The sequence below is a fragment of the Prionailurus viverrinus genome, chromosome D3 (genome assembly GCF_022837055.1).
Source record: "Prionailurus viverrinus isolate Anna chromosome D3, UM_Priviv_1.0, whole genome shotgun sequence".
Classification (NCBI taxonomy): Eukaryota; Metazoa; Chordata; class Mammalia; order Carnivora; family Felidae; genus Prionailurus; species Prionailurus viverrinus.
The window spans coordinates 28,313,770-28,333,005 of record NC_062572.1 but is presented as its reverse complement, the minus strand read 5'-3'; the positions used below and the strand labels follow the sequence as shown (position 1 = coordinate 28,333,005).

The following is a 19,236-nucleotide window of genomic DNA, read 5'->3' as shown; positions in this document are numbered from 1 at the left end:
TCAAAGTGAAGGTAATGGGAGCCACCTATCATGCTACTAGAAGTCGAAAGAAAGCTGGAGTTGCCATACTTCCACCAGACAGACTAGATTTTAAGCCAAAGACTGTAGTAACAGATTCAGAAGGGCATTTTATCATAATTAAGGGGTCTATCCATCAAGAGGAGCTAACAATTGCAAATGTTTATGTCCCCAAAGTGAAAGGCCCACATAGATGAATCCATTCATCACAAACATGAATAAATGTATACACACAAATACCATGATTGTAGCCGACTTTAAGACTCCACGCATGGCAATAGGCGGATCACCAAGGTAGAAAATCAGTAAGGAAACACAGATCCAATGTGTCATTGGACCAGATGTATTCAGATATACACAGATATATATTGGACTTAACATATACATGTATATACATGGATATCAATACAGATGTAGTGAGATCTTTTCATTTAACAGCAGTAGAATGCACATTCTTCTTAAGTGCACATAGAACATTCTCCAATATCAATGACATCCTGGGTCACAAAACAGCCCTCCACAAATATAAAAGGACTGAGATCATACCTTGCATATTTTCAGATCACAACAACGAGCACTTGCTCATTCTTTCCCTCTCTCCCTCCCTTTCTAAGAGAAATACAAACATTACAAAAACATTTAGCTCACCTCCTTCCAGGATAGAGAAAAAAAGAATAAGAAACCTTGTGGGGCAATGAGTCATGGACGAAAACCACACACAGACAGTAGAATTCCATAACCAGTATGTTGACAATGGAGTTGGCAGAAAGTGATGTACTAAAAGAAGAGACACGAAAGAAATGGTTTCTGCAAGGAAACATTAGGCTAGGGGTAAACGATTAAAAAAGAGCATGGTGGTGGGAACACGTAGGTGGCTCAGTCAGTTCAGCGTCCACCTTCAGCTCATGAGTCATGTTCTCATGGATTGTGGGTTTGAGCCCCACATTGAGCTCTGTGTTGACAGCTCAGAGCCTGAGTGTGCTTTGGATTCTGTGTCTCCCTTTGTCCCTGCCCCTACCCTGCTAGCTCTCTCTCTCTCTCTCTCTCTTTCTCTCTCTCTCCAAAAAATAAACTTAAAAAATTAAAAAAAATACCTTAAAAAGCATGGGGGGAGAAGAGGAAAAAAGGAAAAAAAAAATAAGACATGACCAATCAATCAAGCATGAGATAAGACAAGGAAGAAAAGGAAAAATGTGAGCAAAATAAGGTAAGTGGAAACAACACACATTTTTCAACAGGTACATAGGTAGGATTGGGAATATACTATGGACAATAGTCTCTTTTAACCCTTTTAAAGTTATATGTGTGTATATATATGCATATATGTATATGTATATGTATATATATGCATATATGTATATGTATATATATATACATATATATATATGATGTGTACATAAAACAGTCTTTGATTCACAGAATACTCCTAATAATGCTGACTTTTATCACTCTACAGCTATCTAGTTATAAATACTGTAATGAAGAATTTAATTTTTTTCACTCTAAAATAAATTGTTCAATTACTGGCATCTATCACTTCCTAAGAGCTACAAATTAATACTACACTAAGAAAAGAACAGAACAAGAAAGGTTCCTAACACATCAACTTTCACTATGGAGAAAGAATTGGGAATGAGAATTCTAGGAAGAAATGTGAACCTTCAAAGGATGTATGTAATGGGACACAGATGGGGTTAACAAAACAAAGGCTGAGGAGTTTTTCTCTGCAATTCTAAGTTCACAACGAGAGGATACTAAAAATATACTGTAACCTTCTTTCTTATGCAACTCCTGATTTCCTCAATATAATTCATTTGCGTTTTTACATATAAAACACCAAAACGGAATATAAACTGAAGCCTTACTTTTTAAATTCACATATTTAATTGTGACATATCATGTGTATTTCGTCACTTACAAATTCCATTCTACGGAATTCCATTTCCCTACTCATTTATTCACATTCAAAAACTATGACATTGCTTCTTCCAAGCAAGACTTTATTCTAGGAGCTCCAGGAGTCAAACAAGTATGCTTCCTAACCTCCAGTAGCTTATAATGATTTAGGGGCTTTGAAATGAATATTTAAATAAATATCAGATGTCTGAAACTTTAAATTTTAGAATCTGACACAAGGACTAGGAGGAGATTGTTTTAAAAGCTAGAATAGGAAAGATTTCTGAAATTAGAAATTTGACAACTTGGCTATGAAGAGCCTCTGCTCATAGAGCTACTCTTTTCAGCAAAATACGTATTCTTCAGGGAGATGCACGATTGTCACTTACTCTTCGTGGAGTTATTTCAAAAATATAGGGGAACACTTTTGTAAGGTAAATGTTGAGAAATAATGTAAACATCTAAATGTCTACATTTTCTAATATTATTTTAGTCTAAATGTAGAACAAAGGATAGAGACAAAAGAAAATCCTGTATCTCACCAAAAGAAAAATTGCCTGGGGCGGAGGGGAACCTACAATAGATACTTGGATCCAATAAGATTTCATTTAGGCAGGAGTATTATCAGTCATGTTAGTATCACAGTGAGAATCCTTACCCTTAACCAAATGTCATATTTCCTCCATTATGGGAAAGCTTTTCCCAATATAATTTCACGGTCATTATATATTTTCCAGCCCATTCTTTGATCAGCTTCCACCTCTAGGATTTACCAAAGGAAAACAAAACAAAACAAAACATTCAACGCGTCATGTATCTGTAAAGTGGTTTGTTCTTGCTAACTTTCCGTTACACACATAAAATGATGATACACAGGCTACTGTGTAAATTTTCAGAGTAAATAAGGAAGAAAACTAAATTCAGAGCAGGAAAGTGAGTTTCACAGGAGGGTACTTTACCTCGGTACCAAAATCGAAGTCTTGGCTAGCTGATGTAGGCCATGAATCATCAGGACCAGGTTTGTCGGAAAGCCTTTAGAGCAAAAATATGCAACAAAAACACGTTCATTTATTGAAAAACAAAATTTCAAAAATTAAGGGAAAGGTCAGCTATCTGTTTCTTCAACGAAGTTTCTTGGTATAATTAAACGTTGGCCTCTGTTGTTTTCATTACGTTTTACTTTAATTCCAGTAATAGTAACATCCAGTGTTATATGAGTTTATGAATATAGCGATTCACCAACTCCATACTCACCCTGTGCTCATCATGACAAGGGCACTCCTTCATCCCCATCACCTCTTTCACCCCTCCCACCACTCACCTCTTCTCTGGGAACCATCTGTTTGTTCTCTGCAGTTAAGATCCTATTTCTTAGTTTGTCTCTCCCTTTTTTTTTTCTCCCTTTGCTCATTTGTTGTTTCTTAAGTGCTACATGAGTAAAATCATATGGTATTTTTCTTTCCCTGACTTTGCTTACCATACTACTCTCGGGCTCCAACCAGGTCATTGCAAATGACAAGATTTCCTTGTTTTATGGTTGAGTAATATTCCAGTGTGTGTGTGTGTGTGTGTGTGTGTATACACATATACACACACATACATACATATAGGACTTCTTCTTCGTTCACTCGTCTGTCCATGGACGCTTGCGCTGCCTATTGGAAATAATGCTGCAATAAACACAGGGGTGCATGTGTCCCATGGAATTCGAGTTTTTGTATTCTTCTGGGTAGTATCCAGTAGTGCAATTACTGGATCATAGGATAGTTCTGTTTGTAATTTTTGTTTGAGGAACCTCCATACTGTTTTCCACAGGGGCCTCACCCATTTGCATTTCCACCAACAGTGCCAGAGGTTTCCTTTGCCTCCACATCCTCACAAACACTTGCTTCTTGTGTCTTGGAGTTTAGCCATTCTGACAGGTGTGAACGTGGTCTCTCGATGTTGTTTTGGGGAGCATCTTTTCATGTGTCTGTTGACCATCTGCATGTTGTCTTTGGGAAAATGTCTGGTTATGTCTTCTGCTCATCTTTAAACTGGGCTTTTTTGGAGGGGGGATGTTGACTTGTATCAAGTTTTTATACATTGAGGATACTAACCCTTTACAGGATTTGCAAAACATTTGCAAATATGTTCTCCCATCCCAGAGGTTGCCTTTTAGTTTTGACAGTTTCCTTCACTGTGCAAAAGCTTTGTAGTTTGATGTAGTCCCCATAGTTTGTTCTTGCTTCGTTTCCCTTGGCTCAGGAGACATAACTAGTAAAATGTTGCTACAGCCAAACATCAGAGAAATGACGGCCTGTGCTCTCTTCAAGGATTTTTTATGGTTTCAGGTCTCACACTTAGGTCTTTAATTCATTTTGAGTTTATTTCTGTCTATGGTAAAGAAATTGGTCCAGGTTCATCCTTTGGCATGTGGCTTGTCCAGTGTTCCCAACACCATTTGGTGAAGAGACTGCCTTTTCCCCACTGGATAGTCTTTCCTGTTTGTGGAAGATTAACTGACCATACAGTTGTGGATTTCTTTCTGGGTTTTCGGTTCTATTCCATTGAGCTGTGTGGCCATTTTTTACACCAGTACCCACCATACTGTTTGGAGGACTACAGCTTTGGAATAAAACTTGAAATCTGAGATTGTGATACCTCCAGTTTTCCTCTTTTGCAATATTGCTTTGGCCATTCAAGGTTTTTTGTGGTTCTATACAACCTTTAGGATTGTTTGTCTAGCTCTGTGGCAAATGCTGTTGGTATGTTGACCGGGATTGCATTACATCGGTAGACCGCTTTGGGTAGTGCCGACACTTTAAAAATATGTATTCTTCCCATCTGTGAGCATCGGATGTCTTTCTCTTTCTTTCTGTCATCTTCAATTTCTTTCATCAGTGTTTTACGGTTTCCAGGGTACAGGTCTTTCATACTTTGGACCCTGTTTTAAAAAAGCTTTCAGTTCTCTATTTTGCCTCCACCTTTCCTAACCTGTGAAAGCTCCAGGAAAGACCCAGTCTGAGTTTCCATAACCAAGTGTGACAGGCAGGGAATTCCCTGAAATGGTTGAAAATTAAATGTATAAAAGTTACCACAATGACTTCTCACCTCACATCTGTCAGAATGGCTCAGTTTCAACACACAGGAAAGAACAAGTGTTGCTCAGGGTGTGGAGAAAAACAAAACAACCCTTGTGCACTGGTCATGGGATGCAAATTGGTATCGCCAAAGCGAAAGCCAGTATGGAGGGGCCTCAACAAATTAAAAATACAAATACCATAGGATCCAGTAATTCCACTACTGGGTATTGATTTACCCAAGGGAAATGGAAATACTAATTTGAAACGATATATGCACCCCTATCTTTATTATAGCATTATTGACAATAGACAAGATATGGAAGCAACCCAAGTGTCCGCCAATACATGAACAGACCACACACACACAAACACATACACACACACAATGGAATATTACGCAGCTATAAACCAGAATGAGATGTTGCCATCTGCAACATCATGGACATACCTAGATGGTATGAGGCTAAGTGAAATAAGTCAGACAGAGAAAGACAAATCCTATATGATTTCACTTCTATGTAGAATCTAAAAATGGGAACAAATGAACAAACAGAGAAAAAGCAGAAACAGACCCATAAATAAAGAGAATTGACTGTTGCCAGGAGGGAGGTGAAGAGGGGGGATGGACAAAATGGGTGAAGGGGAAAGGGAAGTTCATGGTTCCAGTTACAGAGTAAATAAATCACAAGGCTCAAAGGTACGCCATAGAGAATCTAGTCAGTGATATCGTAATAGCATTCTACATTAACAGATGGGAGCGACACTCATGGCGAGCATGGTGGAACATCCAGAGTTGTTGCATCACACATTACATTGTGTGTCAGGGAGACCTCCGTTTAAGTAAATATACCAAAGTGAAGGTTTCTATGTTATGAGTGGAAGTACTAACTGGAGATTAAAAGATTAAAAGTTCCCAAGGCCAACTTTGTTCCTACACTGGTCTTGCCTTATTGAGGTCCATAAGAACTAGCAAGACCTTCCAAGCCTTCAGGGGCATTCAGCTACCCAAGGAGAGAGACTGCGATCAAAATGGTCCTGGTAGTTGTGCCTCCATTTCTCTCTATGCTGCCTGAATACTTTCTTCCCTATGAGCTCCCACTCCTCCATCACTCTTTGGCACGGTTCAGTGACATTCTCCAACCTTTCAATCTTTAGCCTATGAAGGCACAGACTCCTACAACAAGGATGGGCTCAAATGACCGAGGGTAGGAGCCATGTCCTGCTCCTGGAGAACAAGCTAATTGGGAGTCTCAGTCATCCACACAGTCACCTCAACATAGGCATGTTATCACCTATCCAGATGAAGCTCCCCTACTGATTTGACAAGTCAGTCCGACCCCTGCCTAGCCCTACAGGTACATGGGAAGGGCATCACAGATTTAGGAAAAGAGGTGGAGTGAGGGGACAGTTTGTCTTGGGCCATACATCTCTGTAGTTCAGAATCTCCACCCCCCCACCCGCAATTCCTTGAGGGGATCTAAGCCTTCCTCCCTAAGTGGGGGTGGAAGTAGAGGATATCATATTTCTCTTTGCTGTAAACAGACTCTTCCCAGCAGCTCAAATGATTTTTAATCTCTCTCATCAGAAAATCTGAGGTATGCTCGCACCTTCAATGAAACCAACACACACACAAGCAGAAACCTGGTCACGACCCTCTTGAACTCTCTATTTGAATATGCCTTTCTAAACAACTCCCCTGATCCTGGGTCCTTCATTCCTGTCATTCATCTTTATGTCACTTGGCATAAACCCCCATCTTCTGACATCTTTTCCAAAACTCTTATTCCTATCCAACTCAGTGTTGTTCTTCTTGAAACCTGATCTCCTCTGCTAATTCGATTCTTACCATCCTTCATTGTATTCATTAGACCCGCTCCCCAGCTTTCTATTAAGACATTTGCCTGCAAGATGAAGACAAAAAACAAAGAAAGGAAGAGAGAAAGAAAGAAAGAAAGAAAAGAAAGAAAACAAAACCCGAATTTAAATCTCATTTCTGTCACTTATCATATCCAAATAGGTCACTTCAATCTCTTTTGAGTTTCAAACTCTCCACGTAAACAACCATTGGGCAAGGAGGTTAAACATAGGTTGAAGTACCAGAGGGTATTTTGATGAAGTAATCTCTGAGGTTACCTACATATTGAGATCCTAAGTACTTTTGATTTGGCCTGGACAAATGGAGAGTCCTTAGCTGGCAGAAGTGGAAAAGTTAATGGGGGGGGGGGGGAAGAAATACCAAGAAAACCAGAGAAGAAAGTAAAAAGGCCAAAACACAGTACAGAAAAGTCATGGGGAAAGAAATCTCGAAAAAAAGAAAGTTTCCTAGAACTAGTCAAGGGTACTAGCCCAAAAGGAAACCAGACTGGGAACCTAGGCAACAGAGAATCATAGAGCAATATCCTCGAAATTGAGGCTGAATTTAATTAATGTAACATGGTCTACAACTAGATATCCTTCCCTTACAGAAAACTCATGTCTCAAGAAGAGGGGATATCACCACATCTAAGGAGCTGCCTGACTAGATCTTGCTTATTATGTATAAAGCGTGACACCATGGCCATAGCTGACATCCACCCTAAAATCTCTGATGGTAAAAAGAAGGGACTAGTTACCACTACACTGATTACTTTTGTTAGCGCTAGTGGTCAAACATATAAGGGCAAATGCTTGGACTAACCTGGTTTCTTAAGAAAACCCTAAAATAGAGTTCCGACACCATTACCTTTGACATTCTGAGTTGATCTGTCCTAGGATCTGTATCTTCATCTCAGTGCTGCTGAGGAACCAGAGAATAGATGTGGAAGCTACACAGGCTGACTATGGAATCATGGAGCAAGTAATCAACCTCCCTGAACCACAGTTGCCAGAGTAATTAAAAGTAGGCTACAATAACACAGCTACTTGAAAAGCTATGCAATGACTATATAACTTAACAGATGTTATGCATATGATATAATGTCCAGTCAAGGGTAGAAGACCCAACAACTGCTTTTGTTCTCTGCGTTCCCTTAGGAAACACATAACTTTCAGTTCATTCATTTCCTTTCCTTTCCTTCCATTTTCCGTTTCATTTCATTCCATTCCTTTATACTGTGAGAATGAGTGCACACAGAAAGAGGGAAAGATATCCCAAGGAGGCTGTCAGCGCAAAACCCGACGTGGGGCTTGAACTCACAAACCCGAGTTGAAATCAAGAGTCACACCCTTAACCGACTGAGCCACCCAGGTGCCCCAATAAATGTCATGATTACAAATGCATAAAAACCCTACCTGGTTATAGAGTCTTCCTCGGAATTCTTATCTGTTCCTAAAGAAAAAAGCAAAATACATGTTTAATCAACAATGGAAAAATATAGGAACTTACAAGTGTATGGCTAATGATTTGTTCAAAAGTATTCGTTTGGGACCACACCTGGAAACCACACTACACTGAATGGTAATTATACCATTGGTAGGCTTAAAGCACTAAGAAATCTTACTTTCTCCTCTATATTGACCAAAGGCAAGAATGGGTTTTATCAGAATGTGACACCTACAGGTAAACTGATGTCTACAATGACCATCACTGACTGACTCTATGACACTGAAGGAAAGTGGTATCGTTAGGAGAATGATTATCCTAAGCTGACAATGTCAAACTGAAACTAGCATGATTTTTCTGGACTTCCACTACTAGAGGAGTTAAAAGAGAGTATATTTATTTTGCTGTAACACGGCAGAACTTCCCCAGCCCTTCAGTACAGACTGTTCAGTTTTAGGATGAAACACCCCCTCACAAAGTGTGCTCTATAGCTATTGTACTTTGCAGCATGGCCAAACCATGGCAAACAGACTCTCCCTGGCCTTATTTCCAATGGCAAGGTAAGTAAGAAGGATTTGGCATTCCAGTTTGATAAAGTTCTAACCTCTTGAGACTGTCTCCTTCCATTGCTAGAGAGTCTATCTAGTCCCACCGCACATCACAGAGGAGGATGATCCCAATGTGAATGCTATGTAGTGGTTCATGATGTCATTTTTCTCAACCCTCCCCATTAGGTGACACACATCTAGAGAAATCATGCTTTTCTTCATGGAAGGCATGTATCATCAGATCCTCTACTGATGAGCAACAAAACAAAACCAAGGGCAAAGAATATCTTGAATGCCTACATTCAATTACCGGGGAATTTTAATCTTCTAAACATTCAAGATGCCCACTGTATGATTCTTAGTATATGACACTCTGGAAAGAGCAAGACTATGGAGGTAAGGGTTGGGGTGAATGTAGGGATAAAGGGGCACAGCAGAGAGGACCTTGAAGGCAGTGAAACTCTTTCACATGATACAACAAAGGTGGATTCACATCATTACACATTTGTTAGAACTCATAGAATGTATAACACCAAGGCTGAACACTAACGCAAATTAGAGACTTTGCCTGAAAATGATGAGTTAGTGTGCGTATAAAACACACCACTGTTGTCAGGGTGCCTGGGTGGCTCAGTTGGTTCAGCGTCCAAGTCTGGATCTGAGCTCAGGTCATGATCTCACAGTTCATGGGACCAAGTCCTGCCTCAGGCTCTGTGCTGACAGCACACGATTCTTTCTCCTCTCTCTCTCTGCCCCTTTGCTGCTCACACGCATGCATGCTCTCTCACTCAAAACTAAACAAAGGAACTGAAGAAAACATACTACTCAAAATGGACCACTGTCGTGCAAGATGTTGACAACAGGGGAGGCTAGGCGTGTACGGGAGCATGGTATGGTATATGGAGACTCTCTGTATTTTCTATTATGTTTTGCTGTGAACTTAAAACTGCTGTAACAATAAGGCTCATTAAATGTAAACAACAACAGTGTTTTTTTTGCAAGATGGCGGCTTAGGAGGACGCTGGGCTCACCGCACGTCCTGCTGATCACTTAGATTCCACCTACACCTGCCTAAATAACCCAGAAAACCGCCAGAGGATTAGCAGAATGGAGTCGCCGGAGCCAAACGCAGACGAGAGGCCCACGGAAGAGGGTAGGAAGGGTGGCAAGGCGGTGCGTGCTCCACGGACTGGCGGGAGGGAGCCGGAGCGGAGGGGCGGCTCGCCGGCCAAGCAGAGCCCCCGAGTCTAGCTTGCAAAAGCGGAGGGGCCTGACGGACTGTGTTCCGACAACAAGCGCGACTTAGCGTCTGGGAGGTCATAAGTTAACAGCTCTGCTCGGAAAGCGGGAAGGCTGGAGGACAAGGGGGGGGAGAGCTGCTGAGCCCCCTGATGACAGAGCTCAGTTTGGTGGGGAACAAAGGCGCTCGCCAGCGCCATCTCCCCCGCCCATCCCCCAGCCAAAATCCCAAAGAGAACCAGTTCCTGCCAGGGAACTTGCTCGCTCCGCGCAAACACCCAACTCTGTGCTTCTGCGGAGCCAAACCTCCGGCAGTGGATCTGACACCTTCCCGCTGCCACAGGGCCCCTCCTGAAGTGGATCACCTAAGGAGAAGCGATCTAAGCCTGCCCCTCCTGCCCCTGTGCACCTTGCCTACCCACCCCAGCTAATACGCCAGATCCCCAGCATCACAAGCCTGGCAGTGTGCAAGTAGCCCAGACGGGCCACACCACCCCACAGTGAATCCCGCCCCTAGGAGAGGGGAAGAGAAGGCACACACCAGTCTGACTGTGGCGCCAGTGGAGGGTTGGGGGCAGACATCAGGTCTGACTGCGGCCCCGCCCACCAACTCCAGTTATACACCACAGCACAGGGGAAGTGCCCTGCAGGTCCTCACCACGCCAGGGACTATCCAAAATGACCAAGCGGAAGAATTCCCCTCAGAAGAATCTCCAGGAAATAACAACAGCTAATGAGCTGATCAAAAACGATTTAAATAATATAACAGAAAGTGAATTTAGAATAATAGTCATCAAATTAATCGCTGGGCTTGAAAACAGTATACAGGACAGCAGAGAATCTCTTGATACAGAGAGCAAGGGACTAAAGAACAGTCACGAGGAGCTGAAAAACGCTTTAAACGAAATGCATAACAAAATGGAAACCACCACGGCTCGGCTTGAAGAGGCAGAGGAGAGAATAGGTGAACTAGAAGATAAAGTTATGGAAAAAGAGGAAGCTGAGAAAAAGAGAGATAAAAAAATCCAGGAGTATGAGGGGAAAATTAGAGAACTAAGTGATACACTAAAAAGAAATAATATACGCATAATTGGTATCCCAGAGGAGGAAGAGAGAGGGAAAGGTGCTGAAGGGGTACTTGAAGAAATAATAGCTGAGAACTTCCCTGAACTGGGGAAGGAAAGAGTCATTGAAATCCAAGAGGCACAGAGAACTCCCTTCAGATGTAACTTGAATCGATCTTCTGCACGACATATCATAGTGAAACTGGCAAAATACAAGGATAAAGAGAAAATTCTGAAAACAGCAAGGGGTAAACGTGCCCTCACATATAAAGGGAGACCTATAAGACTCGTGACTGATCTCTCTTTTGAAACTTGGCAGGCCAGAAAGAATTGGCACGAGAATTTCAGGGTGCTAGACAGAAAAACTATGCAGCCAAGAATCCTTTACCCAGCAAGTCTGTCATTTAGAATAGAAGGAGAGATAAAGGTCTTCCCAAACAAACAAAAACTGAAGGAATTTGTCACCACTAAACCAGCCCTACAAGAGATCCTAAGGGGGACCCTGTGAGACAAAGTACCGGAGACATCACTACAAGCATTAAACATACAGACCTCACAATGACTCTAAACCCGTATCTTTCTATAATAACACTGAATGTAAATGGATTAAATGTGCTAACCAAAAGACATAGGGTATCAGAATGGATAAAAAAAACAAGGCCCATCTATTTGCTGTCTACAAGAGACTCATTTTAGACCTGAGGACACCTTTAGCTTGAGAGTGAGGGGATGGAGAACTATTTATCATGCGACTGGAAGCCAAAAGAAAGCTGGAGTAGCCATACATATATCAGACAAACTCGACTTTAAAGGCTGTAACAAGAGATGAAGGACATTAAATAATAGTTACAGGGTCTATCCATCAGGAAGAGCTAACAATTATAAATGTCTATGTGCCGAATACCGGAGCCCCCAAATATATAAAACAATTGCTCATAAACATAAGCAACCTTATTGATAAGAATGTGGTAATTGCAGGGGGCTTTAACACCCCACTTACAGAAATGGATAGATCATCTAGACACACGGTCAAGAAAGAAACAAGGGCCCTGAACGAGACATTGGATCAGATGGACTTGACAGATATATTTAGAACTCTACATCCCAAAGCAACAGAATATACTTTCTTCTCGAGTACACATGGAATATTCTCCAAGATAGATCATATACTGGGTCACAAAACAGCCCTTCATAAGTTTACAAGAATTGAAATTATACCATGCTTACTTTCAGACCACAATGCTATGAAGCTTGAAATCAACCACAGGAAAAAGTCTGGAAAACCTCCAAAAGCATGGAGGTTAAAGAACACTCTACTCACGAATGAGTGGGTCAACCAGGCAATTAGAGAAGAAATTAAAAAATATATGGAAACAAACGAAAATGAAAATACAACAATCCAAACGCTTTGGGATGCAGCGAAGGCAGTCCTGAGAGGAAAATACATTGCAATCCAGGCCTATCTCAAGAAACAAGAAAAATCCCAAATACAAAATCTAACAGCACACCTAAAGGAACTAGAAGCAGAACAGCAAAGGCAGCCTAAACCCAGCAGAAGAAGAGAAATAATAAAGATCAGAGCAGAAATAAACAATATAGAATCTAAAAAAACTGTAGAGCAGATCAACGAAACCAAGAGTTGGTTTTTTGAAAAAATAAACAAAATTGACAAACCTCTAGCCAGGCTTCTCAAAAAGAAAAGGGAGATGACCCAAATAGATAAAATCATGAATGAAAATGGAATTATTACAACCAATCCCTCAGAGATACAAACAATTATCAGGGAATACTATGAAAAATTATATGCCAACAAATTGGACAACCTGGAAGAAATGGACAAATTCCTGAACACCCACACTCTTCCAAAACTCAATGAGGAGGAAATAGAAAGCTTGAACAGACCCATCACCAGCGAAGAAATTGAATCGGTTATCAAAAATCTCCCAACAAATAAGAGTCCAGGACCAGATGGCTTCCCAGGGGAGTTCTACCAGACGTTTAAAGCAGAGATAATACCTATCCTCCTCAAGCTATTCCAAGATATAGAAAGGGAAGGAAAACTTCCAGACTCATTCTATGAAGCCAGTATTACTTTGATTCCTAAACCAGACAGAGACCCAGTAAAAAAAGAGAACTACAGGCCAATATCCCTGATGAATATGGATGCAAAAATTCTCAATGAGATACTAGCAAATCGAATTCAACGGCATATAAAAAGAATTATTCACCATGATCAAGTGGGATTCATTCCTGGGATGCAGGGCTGGTTCAACATTCGCAAATCAATCAATGTGATACATCCCATTAACAAAAAAAAAAAGGATCATATGATCCTGTCAATAGATCATAAAAGATCATAAAAGCCATTTATGAAAAGCCCACAACTAACATCATCCTCAATGGGGAAAAACTGAGAGCTTTTTCCCTGAGATCAGGAACACGACAAGGATGCCCACTCTCACCGCTGCTGTTTAACATAGTGCTGGAAGTTCTAGCATCAGCAATCAGACAACAAAAGGAAATCAAAGGCATCAAAATTGGCAAAGATGAAGTCAAGCTTTCGCTTTTTGCAGATGACATGATATTATACATGGAAAATCCGATAGACTCCACCAAAAGTCTGCTAGAACTGATACAGGAATTCAGCAAAGTTACAGAATACAAAATCAATGTACAGAAATCAGTTGCATTCTTATACACTAACAATGAAGCAACAGAAAGACAAATAAAGAAACTGATCCCATTCACAATTGCACCAAGAAGCATAAAATACCTAGGAATAAATCTAACCAAAGATGTAAAGGATCTGTATCCTAAAAACTATAGAAAGCTTATGAAGGAAATTGAAGAAGATTTAAAGAAATAGAAAGACATTCCCTGCTCATGGATTGGAAAAATAAATATTGTCAAAATGTCAATACTACCCAAAGCTATCTACACATTCAATGCAATCCCAATCAAAATCGCACCAGCATTCTTCTCGAAACTAGAACAAGCAATCCTAAAACTCATATGGAACCACAAAAGGCCCCGAATAGCCAAAGGAATTTTGAAGAAGAAGACCAAAGCAGGAGGTATCACAATCCCAGACTTTAGCCTCTACTACAAAGCTGTCATCATCAAGACAGCATGGTATTGGCACAAAAACAGACACATAGACCAATGGAATAGAATAGAAACCCCAGAACTAGACCCACAAACGTATGGCCAACTCATCTTTGACAAAGCAGGAAAGAACATCCAATGGAAAAAAGACAGCCTCTTTAACAAATGGTGCTGGGAGAACTGGACAGCAACATGCAGAAGGTTGAAACTAGACCACTTTCTCACACCATTCACAAAAATAAACTCAAAATGGATAAAGGACCTAAATGTGAGACAGGAAACCATCAAAACCTTAGAGGAAAAAGCAGGAAAAGACCTCTCTGACCTCAGCCGTAGCAATCTCTTACTCGACACATCCCCAAAGGCAAGGGAATTAAAAGCAAAAGTGAATTACTGGGACCTTATGAAGATAAAAAGCTTCTGCACAGCAGAGGAAACAACCAACAAAACTAAAAGGCAGCCAACGGAATGGGAAAAGATATTCGCAAATGACATATCAGACAAAGGGCTAGTATCCAAAATCTATAAAGAGCTCACCAAACTCCACACCCGAAAAACAAATAACCCAGTGAAGAAATGGGCAGAAAACATGAATAGACACTTCTCTAAAGAAGACATCCGTATGGCCAACAGGCACATGAAAAGATGTTCAGCGTCGCTCCTTATCAGGGAAATACAAATCACAACCACACTCAGGTATCACCTCACGCCAGAGTGGCCAAAATGAACAAATCAGGAGACTATAGATGCTGGAGAGGATGTGGAGAAACGGGAACCCTCTTGCACTGTTGGTGGGAATGCAAATTGGTGCAGCCGCTCTGGAAAGCAGTGTGGAGGTTCCTCAGAAAAGTAAAAATAGACCTACCCTATGACCCAGCATAGGAATTTATCCAAAGGATACAGGAGTACTGATGCATAGGGCCACTTGTACCCCAATGTTCATAGCAGCACTCTCAACAATAGCCAAATTATGGAAAGAGCCTAAATGTCCATCAACTGATGAATGGATAAAGAAATTGTGGTTTATATAAACAATGGAATACTACGTGGCAATGAGAAAAAATGAAATAGGGCCTTTTGTAGCAACGTGGATGGAACTGGAGAGTGTGATGCTGAGTGAAATAAGCCATACAGAGAAAGACAGATACCATATGGTTTCACTCTTATGTGGATCCTGAGAAACTTAACAGGAACCCATGGGGGAGGAGAAGGAAAAAAAAGAAAAAGAGGTTAGAGTGGGAGAGAGCCAAAGCATAAGAGACTGTTAAAAACTGAGAACAAACTGAGGGTTGATGGGGGGTGGGAGGGAGGAGAGGGTGGGTGATGGGTATTGAGGAGGGCACCTTTTGGGATGAGCCCTGGGTGTTGTATGGAAACCAATTTGTCAATAAATTTCATATATAAAAAATAAAAAAAATAAAAAAAAAACAAATTACACACACATACACAAAAAAAACCTGAGAACAAACTGAGGGTTGATGGGGGTGGGAGGGAGGAGAGGGTGGGTTCTGGGTATTGAGGAGGGCACCTTTTGGGATGAGCACTGGGTGTTGTATGGAAACCACTTTGTCAATAAATTTCATATCTAAAAACAAACCCATAAATTGGGAAAACTGGGAATAGAAAGGGAACATCTTAAATCTGATAAAAATCATAAAATAAAAAAAAAATAAATAAAAATAAAAATAAATGTAAACAACAACAACAACGACAACAACAACAACAGAACACGGTATCCACTGAAGCTACTCTTACCATATATTAATGCAAGATACAGTCACCTTGAACATTAAGATAGATATGAAAGTAACACAGTAGGGGTACTGTCTCCCATATGGAATTATATGAAAATACATAAGGCAACATACAAAAATACAAAAGTTACTTGTATACTTAGGAAAGAAAACAATTGGTGAATATGATCAAATATAACTATAAACAGGAATCCAGCCCTATAGGAATCAAACCTGGGTTTTGCATATAATTAAGAGATTTTATTCTAAAATAAATCAAAAATAATTATGTTGATCGTATCTAAGAATCATAATGAAAGCTTAATCACATCAAAAAGATTATAATGACCTAATATGGCCCTAGTCTTTTTTGTACAAATACCTACTTCATACGGATGATGAAACTGAAACCAGTACCATGGTAACCATCATATTACTTGCTAGTAAAATACAATTTTAAGACACCACCCAAAATTAAGTCAGGGCTATAATTCCTATGCAGAACAGATTTCATCCAGCAGGCCAAAGATGGCTACCCTCAGAACATCCTCCTTGAATGACTGGCCCTTGGTTGTTCCCTGGGATCTTGGACTTAAGGAAGGTTCCCACCATTTCCTAGCTGGTTAAGAGTGGCTCACTGTGCCTAAGTGCTGGTACAATCAGTGTGATTAAGGCCGTACACTTGATTGCCTTCTGGAAACCTGGGATTTTGGCACATGCTAAGGAGAAGATGCCTATGTGATTAGCGTTTGATGAAAACCTTGGGCACCGAGTACCCATAAGCCTCGTACTGGCAGACAACATTTCACTTGCGCTGTCCTAATTTCATGCTGGAGGAATTAAGCACATTCTGCTAACTCCATCGAGAAAGGATTCCTGGAAGCCTGCGCTTGGTCTCCTCTGGAATTCACCCCATGCACCTTTTCTCTGCTGATTGGCCTTCCTAGCCTGTCCCCATACCAAACCACAGGCATGAGTACAACTATATGCTGAGTCCTGTGAGCTCTTCTAGTGAATAATCAAATCTGGGTGCCGTTGGGGAGCCTCTAACACAACTGCGTTATATGAAATTTGTATCATTTGGGTTGATGTCTTACACGTGGTTACAGTCAGAAGATTATGTCACAGAATACCTGTCCTCGAATCTCTTTTTCTTGGTATTTGCCTAGAAAATTCCTCCATTCCTATATATCCATTTGAGGAAAGGTTTCAAAGGAATAGATGAAATCATGATGTCAGAAAGGGTGAAACAGGCAACACTCCTATTTTACTCAGAAAAATAAGAGAGAATCCTGGTGGTTGCCAGTATGTTCTACCATATACAAGTTCCTCTCAAATATGGAAAATCAGTTCATTTTCTCCAACTCACTAGGACTTAGTTCATTTTTCTGGCAGATAGGAATCAAAGAAGTAACAGGGATCGTTCTAGAAAAAAACAGAACTATCAGACCCAGTATAAAAACATACTACCGATTATATTCTTTTTGTTTCGTTTCCTTAATTTCTTAGAAAATTAAAAATATAGTTCACCTATTAAAGGCAGTTATTGCCAAAATAATCAAAAAGTCATAATTACTGTGTCCAAATTGTCAGGGGAATTATCCAGTCCACCCTGAAAACAGCAGATTTGAGCATTGAAGATCAATAGGACCCATTTGGGGGAAGGCAAAGTGTTATCTTCTATATAATTGGTTCAAAACTTGGTATTCCAATTGGCCACATATTCTTGTTAAGTCACAGCTTAACCAATTTGTGAAAAAATATTAAAGCAGTTCACTTTAAAACTGTACCCTACAAAAATTTCTACCTGACAATCCAGAAAATGCTTTCAATCTTGACAGGAGATCACCACTGACACTATCACTATCACTATCACTATCACTGTGTGTACAGGTAGAAAGTCGTTTTGCCTAAGAAACTCATAAAGATGACACAAACTTGAGATTAGGTAGCCCAATGCCTTAGAAGGAAATATACATATTCCTTCTAAGGAAATATACGCATGGTCAACATGCATATGGTGGAAATGTATTCTAATAGTAGTAGATTCCAAGACAATTTTCCTTAGAGCTTTCTTTAGGGATGAAATTCAGAAAGGCAGATTAAAAGGAGAGATATCAGAAGAAGGCCAATCAAAAGAAAATAAAGAGAGACAGCACTAACAAAATACACAGGTATTCAAACATAACAAAAAAGACACAAGCAAAAATAATCCCGTATTGACTTTTTTACTGACATCACTAGAATTCCCAAACTACGGAGAACTAGTAGATTCAGCGCATCACCTGACATTTTCTCCTTGTTATGATATTAGTTTTCTGCAATAACATATTGACACGAGGTCGGTTTCTCCAGTCTGCTGCTCTAGAAACTATTTCTGATCAAAACTTAAAGCTATTAAAAATACAGCTGTCTCGGGATTCCATTCCAGAGACAGGGCCTGAGAGTGGCTTCCAGCTGTTGCTGCCAGATTTTTGTCCCAGTATTCATCCAGAAGAGTTCATCAAGGACTTGAGGAAAACCTCAAGTACTCCCACAAGCAGCAGGTAAGAACGACAACACTTTTCCTCACACTTGACTCCTAGGTTTTGACAATTATGGAAAAATGCTGGGCAAGTATACTCACCAGGCTAGACCATTTTCCCTTGACCCTGCCTGGGTAGGTGTTGCATTTACAAAAAGTTAGATAGGACCTTGGTTGATATGTTATTGGTCCACGTTTGGACACCGAAAGCACCAACCACGTAAATAAAAGGCCTTAGCTCACAAATTGTTCTTTTGAAAAGGTTACCACCAGAGAACTTTTAAAAGTTAAATCCAACTTTCTTTGTGGTAATTTGATAAAATACTCCTGCTTGAAGTTTTTGAAAATTTTCTCCACATCACTTCTAACTCCTCGCCTACTTTTTTCCTAGCACTCCTCAGTCTTCTTTACTGCCATTCTTCCATCCATGCTCTCTAAAATGGTATCCCCAGGGTTTGTTCACTGGCCTTCTCATTCTCCATGTTCTCCTTCATGGACAAGCTCAATCTTTATCCAAGCTATGAGTCTGCCTAATAATTCTCAGCAGATTATTTCAAATCTGCACCTCCAATCTTGAAGGTCTATCTCCAGCTGGAAACTCCTATTATTCAATTATCCAAATACTGAGAATATCCTACATGGATATTCCATCAAAGTCAACATCTACAGAAAACTACTGGTCTTCCTCATTCCTGCTGCTCTCCTCTGTTCATCTGATAAAGTCCTACTCATTCTTCATGTCC

The 19,236-nt window shown here is 40.4% G+C and overlaps 1 protein-coding gene across 1 annotated transcript in view; it reads right to left on the bottom strand.

Annotated features, from left to right (window-relative positions):
• The window catches only part of LOC125149402 (ankyrin repeat domain-containing protein 26-like), a 107,727-nt gene that overhangs the window by 70,507 nt on the left and 17,984 nt on the right, over positions 1–19,236 (bottom strand). Inside the window, 3 exon segments of the mRNA XM_047828302.1 lie at positions 2,874–2,946; positions 7,702–7,755; positions 8,250–8,286. Of these exon segments, the coding sequence (XP_047684258.1) occupies positions 2,874–2,946; positions 7,702–7,755; positions 8,250–8,286 (164 nt within the window).